We start from the raw sequence: 12724 nt of genomic DNA, 5'->3' as shown, positions 1-12724 counted from the left end.
GAATTCTGTTCTTAATAAACATGACTTACGTGGAAGTGCAACAACTGATATGCAAGGAGTAGAATCATCAATACTCTGATCATCCTCAGAAGACAGACAAAGCCTTTTATGCGGAGGTTCAGTACTATCTTCTGAGTCTATTTCATCAGCTTCTAATGAAAGGTAACAAAGTGAAAAAAAAAAATCTCAAAATCTTTAAATCAATGAGGAAAACACAAAAATCTTCAAGGTGTGACTGTAAAATAATCTTCTTACTAATTTGCTCTGTTAACTAAAATCAGTTGTACAAGCAGAACTCAAAACAACATTGTCTTCTCTATGTCTGATTCAGTACCTCAGTTTCTATTCTTAAGACAAGGAACTCTGACAAAGATGTCACTTTTTAAATATTACACTTTTGCTGACTATCTGATTTTCCAAATATTTCACATGTAAAAACAAGGGCAGGTTACTTATTCACTCACAAATATTTGATGAAAGCCTACTATATGCTAAGTGATGGGAACGATAATGAGACACACTGTAGTGGAAATGATGAAGCTAATAATTTCAAAACTTTGTAATAAGAGCTATGACAGGGAATAAAGAGGTTGTTATATGAGCAGAGAGGCAAGGCATTTAATTTAAACTGGACGTGAAGGAAGGTTTCCCGGGGAAGGAGTCTTGAACTTGAAAGAGAAATAGAAGCCAGGGGAAACGATTATCACTGGCAGGGAGAAATGATTATCACTAGCAATAGGAATAACATGTACAGTGGTACTGAGACATAAAAAGCTTAAGGCAGGAAAATAAAAACAGTTGTGAGCTGCTGGAACATATATGAAATGTGATAAGAAGTGAGGCTGGAAGGAAAGCTGAGATGATGGAAGGCCTATGTACTAAATTAAAGAACCTGAATTATAAAGACCATGGTAAGCTTTGAAAAGCCCTTCTTACTTTGTTGAGCCATGACCAAAGTCATTGGCAGTTTGAAAGACGAGTCAGAGGTGGGAGACTGGTTAAAAGGCTATTAGAGCTACTTAGGTAAGAAATAAACTAACAAAACTTGAGAGAGAGGAAGGAATGGATTCAAGAAACATAATTCCATCAACAAGTCATCATGATGGGATGGAGGTGGGAGATGAAAGAAGGATTTATTCCTATTTATACTTATGATTTGAGATACTAAGTAATGAAATTGAGTAAGGAAAGGAAAACTAGGTTGGGGAATTTATAAAATAATTCAGTTTGGGACATGTGAAATTTAAGGTGCCTATGAAAAACACAGAATTCAGAATAAAGACAAGTTTGAATAATTTTTACAGGCAGGTGGTAGTTAAAACCACGAGCTTGAATGAAATAACACAGGGATTAAGTATGGAGTGAAAAGAGAAGATGGAACTTTGGTTGAGCAAAGGTAAACATAAAGCAAAATAAATAATAAATTATAAATAAGGAATAGGTAGAGAAATAACAAAATCGTAAGTCTCAAGGCTGTTGAATCTTAATTCATTATATATGATCAAATTAAATCCTATTCAGATAGTCACATAAAATTCTCTAACACAGGTTCAAGTAAAAAAATGTCTATCTATTCCTATTGGTACAACTATTTCTACATTACTATTGTACTACATATACTTCGGTATCAAACAGTATCAAAGAGGAAGTGTATTATAGTTAGTTCATCATCTTTGGAGGCTCAACTTTTTTTGCTTCTAAAATAATCACCCATAAAGGTTAAAATTTATGGTAAATTAAAAAATAAACCAAAGTATATTTTAAAAATATAAAATTAAAAATACAAACTAAGATTAATTCATGACTCAAAGAGATAACCTCCTTTCCTACTATGCTAGCCTAAAATGTTTACCTAGATAATAGAGATCAAAGGTGACAAAAATCCAGAAATTCAAAAAGATTAACAATTACATGTCAGCAAGTTCTCCTACCATTCTGAGGGCAATGAAGAATGAGGTTCCCGTCTGTGTCCCGAGTCAAAGTCACAGAGTTCACAGTTTCTACTGTTACTGTGTCAGAATCCTCTTCAACTGTGCTCATACTCAAATCTGTACAAGAATAGACTGCAGATTAGGATTTAAAAAATTATTTCCAAATATAAACATAAAGTAGTCCCATACCTCCCCCACCTTCCTCTGCAAAACTCTTACAATTTGCATCTTTCTACAGTGTTCTTTATGTAAAATTGTGATGACCATTCAGATTTCAAACGTTTTTCCTATCCGTACCCATTATTTAGAGTTAGATGTAGTAATATCCAAGAATCTGACTCCTATGATTAAAAGCCCACAGCATTCACTTTTTTAAGAGCTGTTCATACTACATGCAATGAAAGAATTTGTTCTAAGTTGTCAAGTCAGCAAAACTCTCACCACTTTTTATTTTTGATTGACAGCTTTATGAGAAGTTTAACTTATGATTCTTTAGAAGATTCACCAAAACTTTTATGTTAATCTAAGAATTACTTCTCCAAACTACTTTTTACAAGTATTTAAGCTCTATTATTTTCTGACCAATAGGAACACTAAGTAAATCTTAAAAATTTTTTCGTAATATTAAACAGGTGCATATATACATCATGGATCAAATGTTTTTCTAACAGGTATGGAGTTATGCTTTCTGTTTCTGTATAAAGTGCCTTTACCTGCTATTTTATGCAGAGTGTTCATGACTGACAGGGAGACATGTATTTAATTATAACCAATAGCCTGGCTGAAGTCTTCAGGCTTACCTATTAATGCTCAATGAAGTTCTTGATGCAATATTCAGTTTTGGTCTTGTCCACATACCTTTTTACCAACTACATAATATAGAGGATGAAAGCCTTGATGTGTATTTAAGTTAATCACAGTATCTGTTTGGTTCCTACACATAAGATATTAGTCTGTTCATATATTTACCATTTACACAAATGCATTTTCCCTAGGCAGAAAAAGTCAGGATCTATTAACATTTACATACTGAAGATCCAGTGATTCATTTAAGTTTTACTATACAAATTACTGTTTTAAAAGGACATCATTTCTTTTACAATGGTAAAGATGCCATTTCCAAATTAAAGATAAATAGAAGTTTATCTTTATTATTAGTTATGATTAAAATCTGCAAATCATGATGTGAAGTCCTTGGAACAAAGGCAGGCTTACCTGAAAAACAAATGGATCAGCTATAGCCCTTCCCACAGAATCAAGTCGCCTTCCCTTAGCCACCAGCATCACTTTCATGTCATCCAGACTGTTTCTTCCCCATGTTCCTGCTGTTATAACATTCTGAAAAAGTAACAGCATTACACAATAAGGCTTTACAAGAACAAACAATTGGGTGCAAGCAGTATGCTGATAGCACCCTAGCCTCAAGCCTCTGTTGTCAACTAGAAGAATAACAAAACCAGCATTCTTCTTAAGTAGACCTTTAGGAAATCAGTCTAAAAGTATTATTCCCCAATAAAGGACAGAAATGATGAGATTCTACACCCACAATGACCTCTAGTATTCAAATAAAAAAGAGCTGTATGTGTTTCACTTTAAATCAAAAGCTAGAAATGATTAAGGGTAGTGAGGAAGGCCTGTTAAAAGCAGAGATAGGCTGAAAGCTAGACCTCTTGTGCCCAAGTTAGCCAAACTGAGATAGCAAAGGAAAACTTCTAGAAGGTTGTTAAGAGTGCTAATCCAGTAAACACACAAATGATAGAAGAGCAAAACAGCCTTACTGCCAATATGGAGAAAGTTCTAGTGGTCTGGATAGAAGGTCAAACCAGCCACGACCCTGTCTTAAGCAAAAGCTTATTCCATAGCAAGGCCCTAGCTCTTCAATTCTATGAAGGCTGACAGGTGAGGAAGCTGCAGAGGAAAAGTCTGAAGCTAGCAGAGTTTGGTTCATGAGGTTTAAGGAAAGAAGCATCTTGATAACATAAAAGTGCAAGGTGAAGTAGCAAGTGCTGATGTAGAAGCTGCAGCAAGTTATCCAGAAGATCTAGCTAAGATAATTAATGAGGGTGGCTACACTAAACAACAGATTTTCAGTGTAGATGAGACAGCCTTATGCTGGAAGATGCCAACTAGGACTTTCACAGCTAGAGAGAAGTCAATGCTTAGCTTCAAAGCTTTGAGGGACAGGCTGACTCTCTTGTTAGGTGCTGCTTAAGCTGGTGACTTTCAAGTTGAGGCCAGTGCTCACATACCATTATGAAACTCCTAGGGCCCTTGAGAATAATGCTAAATCTCCTCTGCCTCTGCGCTATAAATGGAAAAACAAAGTCTACATGATAGCACATCCCTTTACAACATGGTTTAGTAAATACTTTAAGCCCACTGTTGAGACCTACTGCTCAGAAGATTCCTTTTAAAATATTACTGTTCATTGACAATGTGCCTGGTCATCCAAGAACTCTGATGGAGCTGCATGAGATTAACAGTTTTTATGCCCAGTAACAATAACACAACATCCATTCTGGAGCCCATGGATCAAAGAGTAATTTTGACTTTCAAATCTTATTAAGAAATACATTTTGTAAGGCTATAGCTACTGTGGTGATTCTTCTAATGGGTCTGGGCAAAGTCAGCCGAAAACCTGGAAAGGGATTCACCATTCTAGATACCATTAAGAACATTTGTAATTCATGGGAAGAGTTCAAAATATGAGCATTAATAGGAGTTTGAAAGAATTTGATTCTAACACTCATGAATGACTTTGAGGGGTTTAAGCCTTGAGTGGAGGAAGTAACTGCAGATATAGTGGAAATGGCAGGAGAACTAGAATTAGAAGAGGAACCTGAAGATGTCACTGAACTGCTGCAATCTCATAAAACTTGAATAGATGAGGAGTTGCCCCTTATGGAAGAGCAAAAAAAAAAAAAAAAAAAGTTTCTTGAGATGAAATTTACTAAAGAAGATGTTGAAATGGCAACAAAGTGTGTTTAGAATATTACATAAACTTAGTAATAAAGCAAAGGCAGGGTCTGAGAGCATCGCCTCCAGTTTTGAAAGCAGTTCAGTGGGTAAAATGCTATCAGACAGCACTGCATACTACAGAGAAATCTTTCATGAAAGGAAGTCAATCAATGAAACACACTTCATTGTTTTCTTAAATTTTAAGAAATTGCTACAGCCACCCCAGGTTTCAGTAACCGCCACCCTGTTCAGTCAGCAGCCATCAACATTAAGGCAAGACCTTCCACCAGCGAAAAGATATGACTTACTGAAGGCTCAGATGATGGTTAGCAATTTTTAAGAATAAAGTTATTATGGTTATATACACACTTAATAGCCTACGGTATAAACATAACTTTTATACGCACTGGGAAAATAAAATTAAAATCCATGTGACTTGCTTTACTGCAGTGGTCTGGAACTGAACCTGCAATACTGCTAAGGTATGTCTGTATGCTTAATTGCATCCAGTTTTATGCAAACTGTAAAACCCTTAGGGTTTTCTGACACCTTAGGACACATCTCACCAATGGATGTACAAAATAAATAAAGATAATGCACAGATGTTCCATTTAATGCTATGGTGGCTTGCTGCTGAGACGCTACTTATCATTTCCTCAACGGCAAGATGAAGAGACACCACTGCAAGTATGTGACTGCAAGTTGACCAACTGATTAATAATAGCTAAGTCCTTAAGGTGGGTCCTGATTTGGTCTTGTTGGAAGAAGAAAAGGCGGCTGGTTTGGCAGAGGCTTTTGATTGAGAGATGAAGTAGCTGAATTTAAGAGTTTGGAGATAAGAAAAAGACTTCACAAATCCTTGGAGGGTTTTAAGTTAGGAAATACAATTTACATTTTTAAAAGATTATCCAGACTGCAGTATGGATAATGCATAAGAGAGTAAGTTATGAAGAAAAGCTGCTGTCCAAGAGATGACTGCCATTTGGAATAGGTGGCAGAGATAAGGGGGTACTTATCCTTAAGCCTGAAATGTGGTACAAAACATTTATAATGGGGTACTTATATATACTCACATTTATAACTTGGAGGCAGTGTTGACAGGATTTGCTGAATGAAGAGATGGAGATTAAGAGAAGGGGAGTTATCTCAAGATAATTCTAGGCTTTCAGCTTGAACAGATGAGTTTTGGGGCACTAAGAATATATTTTATTATTTCTATGACTATCAATAAAGATTAGATTAATAATTAAATGCATGCAAATGATGTCAAGTTGATAGTTGGAAGCTGGAATTTAACAGGCAAGAATTAGACCTATGTATTTGAGTTAGTGGTATGAAAATTGTTTTCAAAGATAAGAACACCTAGAGGTTAGAGAAGACAGCCTAGATTCCAGTTCAGGAGCACTGTTTAACAGCTGGTAATCAAGTGATTCATAAACATAGGAGATTGAGGATGACCAGGCACCAGTACAGGATGAAAACTAAGTGGTAACTAAGAGGCATAAGCACAAGAGTGTTTTTCAAGGACCATTAAGTAGTTAACTGTGTTAAATACTGCTGAGAGGGTAAGATGATGAAGTGGTTATCTGATCTGGCAATATGAAGAACATTGGTGACTTTAAGTAGTTTCAGAGGAATAGTGAATCAGGGCAGAAGCCCTACTACTGGAATACACAGAGAATTGGAAGTAGAGAAGACAATTCGAACAGGTCTTTTACAAGGTTTAGCTTTCCAGTAGAGTGAAAGGATACCTGCTATCACAGGGTCAAGTCAGATTTTATTTAGAAGAGCATATCTGTATTCTGATACAACTATCACAGTGACTGAGAATGTTGCTGAATAAATTAACTTACGATAGTAAGGTAAAAAGTTGCATATTTAGTGCCTGTATTCTAATTATACATGAAACTGTACATAACTTCTAGACCAGTTCCCCACCTGGTTTATCAGTGAAATATGTTAGGAAGATCTCCAATTCTACCATCGATTTTTTTGGTCTTCTTTGGGGCAAATAAGCACACACCATTGGACCACAGATCATCTTTTTCTGTAACAGGTTATAGTTATATCACATATACTATTTTTATACTAATTAGAAATAAAAGAAAAAATTTTAACATCCATTTTAAATGGTAAAATGGTACTTTGCCATGTTTCTACCATTTGATGGATATCTTAAACAGCCAACAATACCTTAATAAAATCAAGGAAAGCAAGCCTAAATTTGGTACAAAACATTTATAATGGGGTACTTATATATACTCACATTTAAACGAGAAATAAATTTTTATTTATAGCTCCCAATAAACAAGATACTAATGTATAAAAAAGAACAACTCTTAGATCTGTTATTAATATAGAATTAAAGAGATAGTCCTTAATCCTACTCAGTTCCAGTATTGATGTTAAGCTTTTATTCAATGGATTATTTTAGACTGTTATCACCATCAATCGAGTCTACAGAATTGCCCTGATTTTCCAGGCAATTTAGTGCCAAATCTTCTAAAAACTACAACAAACCAAGTGACATTTCTTCCTAGTTTTGGGATTAGTTCTTAAGCACAGTACCAACAGAAGTGGGTAAGGGGGGGTTCTATTAGTGGAGATCATGGAAGCACATGAACTTTTGCTAACCCTAAAATGCTTGGAGCTGTGATTTTACATTGAAAGATGGGATGAAATTACATGGTATGAAAAACATTACACTTTTATAATGGGAAATTAAGCAAGCTGCAGAATATATAACACCAGAATTTTATTAGACGAGTTAGGGATTGAGAACTACTAGCTAAGAGGCGAAGTATCTGGCATACTTCAATTTATAACACGCCAAGGACATTTTTCTGATGTCTTTTTTCCCTGACTTGATGTATAAGAAAATTACTTATATTCCTCACTAACTTTTTTGTGATCACCCAAGTCTTATCCATGTATTAACATGCCTGCTTTTTACCATTTTTATGAGATCATACCATCACATCTTTTATAACTTTTTTTGGTAATTATTTTATCAGGAGCATTTTCCAATATTACTTACTCTTTGCAACATTTTTAATGAGTGCATGGTATCGACATTTACCTAATCATTCACCTATCACTGAACATTTTTGTTTTAAGGTCTTGCTAGTATAAAGACTCCAAATTAACCACTATCGTTGCATAATGCCATATGAAATGCCTATAAGGGGATTGGCTTGGTAATGTATAATAAAGAATCTGAAAGATGTGTTTTAAGGTATTATTTTGAAAGCATGAAACTCTTTGCTAAATAGAAAGTCTTAAACAGAATATGTAATAAATTCCTACATCCTGAACTTAGGTTACATAGTGAGATGTTAGAAAAACAGACAAAGCCACAGAATACCATCTTGAATGCTGCTTTTATTTGAGTTAGGATTGGGGGACACAACAGGCTTGAGGTTTAATGCTTTCAACTATGGTCTCAGGTCCCTGGGGATTTGTTCTTCTGTATACTTTGCTGAAGTCTGAGAAGTACAGCTATAGATAAACATACAGCATACCAAATTAGGGTACCTACTTAATACTCATTTTGGCTTGGTTTTAATATGGTAATATGACTGTACACCATAAAAGTCAATAAAGATGTTAATGGAGTTTATTACAATAGACTTTAATTGCTTAAGATGTTGATTCCAATTATCAACTGTTGAAAACGATGTCATCATTTGAGAAATCAGAATTACCTGGTAATATGGTTCATTTCAAAGTGCAGCATTTTATACCTAGTTTGGCAATAAAATCACCATTTATTAAAAGCTAAAATGTTATTCTTCACCCAGTGAATAATTTAAGAGCTATAATGTGTAGTTGGCTTCATTTTACGATTTTATCCATTCAAAATTGAGCACTTTATGCAAACCAGCATCAGATCTTTAAAGGGAGTATATCAAATTATCATTATACTCTGATTTACACTGAAGTTGATCTTTAAAGTGCACTTCCTCAATCGACATTCATCAGCAGTACATAAATCTAATTAACATTTCTTTTGCTACATAACACCTGATAGTAAAGATGAGCTTTGACAATCTGGCACTTAGAAGAATGGGCCAGACAACCTAAGTGTATATAACCAATATGACAGCAAAACAACAAAAACCAAAACACAATTCAATCGTTCACACAGGGATATCCAGTGTACTTTTCCCGAATAACTTATTCCTGGTATTCAGTCACAGAACAAGATATCTATCCACAAACTTGCAAAAGCAGACTTGATAAACGAGTTTTCTTTTTTTTATTATTTACCTTTATGGAATCAAAAGAAAAATGAAACCTATTTGTGATTTCTACAAGAATTCTCTTCACAGAAGGGGGAAAAGAAAACCATGAAAAAGGGAGAAATGATATGCCAGCAAATAAATGACACATACATTTAATAACTATCTGTATTTTATATTTAACACACTTAGCAACAGGTTCATCACTTTCTCAGGTCACTTTATATCATTTGGGGATAGAAACAGCTTTGCACCTGAAACTGAATAATATATCAATTATTAGGGAATCCCATTATAAGGGAAAAAGTGCTAAAAATGATGGGAAGAGAAAATTGAATATTAAAACTGTTTTGAGAAGGCAGGCTAACATCTCAGTGTTAAACAGGTAGCCTCTGTACATATTTAAAAAATGGAACTCTACCTAAACTTTACTGCTGTTCTAAAGTTTTAATGTTTTTGAAACACTTTCAAAACACTTCTCCCCAACTCCCTCAATATTTTAACATCTATGTGTCAGCCTGTGAATCCCTTCAGACACTTGTTTCACATTATCTTATTCATCCTCACAGGTGTTAACTTAAACCAATGTATTGAAAGGAGCACGACAAAAGCAATTTAAAATATATTTTAAATAGCACTATGTTATTTCAGGACATACATATTTATTACAACATTAATAAAAACTAGGGCCTGTAGAAGTTGGAGAAATGAAGTGAGCAGAAGCATTATGTGTGGAAGGTAAGAACTAGTTTTGCTGTTTTTATTTCAACACTAACTATAGTAACATCTAACTAACCTTACAAATAGGCTTCTCTCTCCTACCTTAGAGTGAAACGAAATAACCTCTCCACCTCACAAAAAAAAATTCTGTAAAAAAAGGAAAACTTAAAAAAAAAAATGACTAAAGAGGACACCCATCTTATTTTGATATAATTCTGGGCCAGTAACTGTTTTCCAGACGTGCTCTGCTTTCTAAGCTCAAATCCTAACTCCAAGACCTTTTTTGATTGCTCCTACAAAAATACTTCTAAAACATGAACACCCAGAGAAACATGTTTCTGTAGCATATATTTACTCATATAACTGCTTAAAAAGTATGGACTTAAAAATTCCAAATAAGTATACAATGCCCAGTACTTTTACTGATAAACTGTGGATGAAGACAGGACAATAGATTTTGGGTCCACCATCTAGCTCAACTGCAATTAATTAAAGAGATTCACACAGAATATGCAGATCCAGATCAGTCCCCAAAATCATATTTTGGGGTGAGCCTATCAACCAAAATAGTTAGGAAATAATCAGTTTGTTTAGGCAAATAAAAGCACTTAGTGTATGGAAGTTAAAATAATGAGATAAAATGGTCACAAACATGATATGTACTTTTCCCCGTAATGGTACTGTAACAAGTAATGTTTTTTTCAGAAAGGATCAAGTTGGTTTTTTGTCCCTGTGAATAAAGGAAAAAAATTTCTTACACAAACCTTTTTTAAAAACTCTTAAGGCCTGACCATTTTTGTAATGCTAAGAAATGTAATTTCAATTTTCTTCCTAAATCTTAACTAAATTTCTAAATCTTAACCTAATATAATAAATTAACTCTTAATGCTACTAAATCATCATAGTAAAAGCTAAGTTTCTGGTGTATTATTACCAGAGTCTTTAAACGTTAAAGCAGTGATAAATTACTCAAATTACTTTAAAAAAATACAGTCGACACTCCAAAAGTTATTTGAAACACAAATTTAAAACCAGCCTAAAGAATCGCAAGTAATGGAAAAATATGAAAACCCTTAACTAAAAAAAAATAGATTGTAAAACTTTCAACATAACGGAATACTTAGACTAGAGCTTAAAAACTAGAAAAGGTGATTGTATTTCAAGAATTAAAAATAAAGGTATAACTAGCAAAAGATAAAAAATTTCCGAATGGTATTATTCTAAGCTTAAAACACTAACTAGAAAGTAATCCCACGAAATGTGCACTTTGTCGGCTGTCCCAATATCCAGCCTCGCCTGTCATAAAGGAGGTAGGAGAAAAACCACCAGGGAATTTGAATTTCCAAATTCAATCAGATAAAGGGAGGAGTCCTGACTTACATTTCATAGAATTGTCACCCTCTCCTTATCTACAGCGAGTATTTTTATTATAAAAACATATGCTGTATCATTCAACTGCCTAGAACGGCACTTGGCCACTTCTACTCTCCAGTCTACGTCGTAGATGAGGTTAAAAACTCTACGTCCCTGAAAAGGTACTCAAAACAAAGTCTATTTTAAAGGACAAAGGAGATTAAAAAATTATTTAGCTTCCTCAGAATTTGGTAAATTTTGATAATTACTATTTAATCGACGCATTTTGCCAATCTCTGCTCGGTTAGGACTGTTTCCAGCACTCCAGCCCACATCCCTCCTCAAAAAGACTCAGGCTGACAAAGATACAGAGATAGTTCGGCCAGCAAACCCGATTCCCTCAGCCTGGGCCACGAATAACTGGACTGAGAATGAACCCCCCAATATGGGAGACTCTTAGACACAAACAAGGTTAAAAAAAAAAATCGAGGGGGATGGGGTGGGGCGAAACCCGCCCCAACTCTCAATCCCACCCAGGTCCACCTCTCCTTTACTGAACCATGTAACACCAAAAGGTAATTCAAAAAAAATTAAAAGGGAACATCACGAGAAGGCAAGTAAGGCTTCTTTACACTCCGCACCCCCGGACCCAATTCTCTACCGAAGCTCCCGGCCCTCCCCACCCCCAGGGGTCCCGGCGCCATTTAGCTCCTCCGAAGCCGCCGCCATTTTCCGCCCCCCGTCAGATCGCTGCTGCGTCTCGGCGGCCGCTCGCTACCCTGCTCTGCAGCCCGAGCCACCGCCACAGGCCCGGCCCCGAGAGGGAGGCCCTGGCCTGAGCGTGCGGGGCCGGCAGCTTCAGCGTCACGAAGGCCCAGCTCCGACCCCGCCCGCGGTGCCCGGGGGCCGGGAGCTTGCGCTGCCCGGCGAGAACAGGCAGGCAGCAAGGGGGCCGGACAGGCTCCACTGGGCGGAGCGGCCCTAGCGGCGGTTGGGACCTGAAGGTTCCATCGCACTTACTTCCTGTTTTGGGTCCGGGCACTTTGGAAGAACCAGGATGGAGGCTCCAAAAAATACCAGGATGGAGGAAGCAGCCACGGGCAAGAGTGGCTGCAGCTGGAGAGAGCGAGCGCGACGAGCCACCGGAAACGGAGCTGCGGCCGTGCCCCGCCCTCCAGCCCCCGCAGGCTCCCCCTCCCACTCCTCTTTCCCTTGGGGCGGCCCCCAGCGCCGACTGCTTGCGTAACTTCCGGCCAAGTTGGAGCGCGAAAGAAAATCTGGGAGTATTGGAGCTTCAGTCCCAGTTTCTGTGGTGGTGTTCTGTGGTCGTCTCGTATCCTCTCCTCCTGCTAGGAAATCTCGGTACAGGCTACCTCGCTGCCCATGATATAAAGGGGGCCCTCCCTTTTTTTTTGGCAGTTGCGATCCTTCTGGCTTTGGGCAAAGTTGAGTTGCGCGCGCGCGCGAGCCGAGTTTTGTAATTCTCCGGGGCTCGGAGTGGAGGGAGCTGCGGGTTGAGAG

At 36.9% G+C, this 12724-nt stretch overlaps 1 protein-coding gene across 7 annotated transcripts in view; it reads right to left on the bottom strand.

Moving 5' to 3' along the window:
- Positions 1–12353, bottom strand: part of DMTF1 (cyclin D binding myb like transcription factor 1) — a 50626-nt gene extending 38273 nt beyond the window's left edge. Inside the window, exons 1-4 of one of the 7 annotated variants that reach the window (XM_016148031.2) lie at positions 12224–12353; positions 3147–3269; positions 1932–2048; positions 30–152 (exon numbers count right to left, since the gene is read on the bottom strand). In XM_016148031.2, the coding sequence (XP_016003517.1) occupies positions 30–152; positions 1932–2040 (232 nt within the window). In that variant the 5' untranslated portion in view covers positions 2041–2048; positions 3147–3269; positions 12224–12353. Of the gene's footprint in view, positions 1–29; positions 153–1931; positions 2064–3146; positions 3270–12223 lie in introns of those variants that run through there. The other 6 variants (XM_016148035.2, XM_016148032.2, XM_016148038.2 and 3 more) reach the window with 6 other exon arrangements.
- Positions 12354–12724: the final 371 nt, after the last annotated feature.

This window comes from Rousettus aegyptiacus, unplaced genomic scaffold (genome assembly GCF_014176215.1).
Source record: "Rousettus aegyptiacus isolate mRouAeg1 unplaced genomic scaffold, mRouAeg1.p scaffold_m13_p_13, whole genome shotgun sequence".
Taxonomy (NCBI): domain Eukaryota; kingdom Metazoa; phylum Chordata; class Mammalia; order Chiroptera; family Pteropodidae; genus Rousettus; species Rousettus aegyptiacus.
The sequence above is the reverse complement of the archived record's forward strand: the minus strand, read 5'-3'. Positions and strand labels throughout refer to the sequence as shown.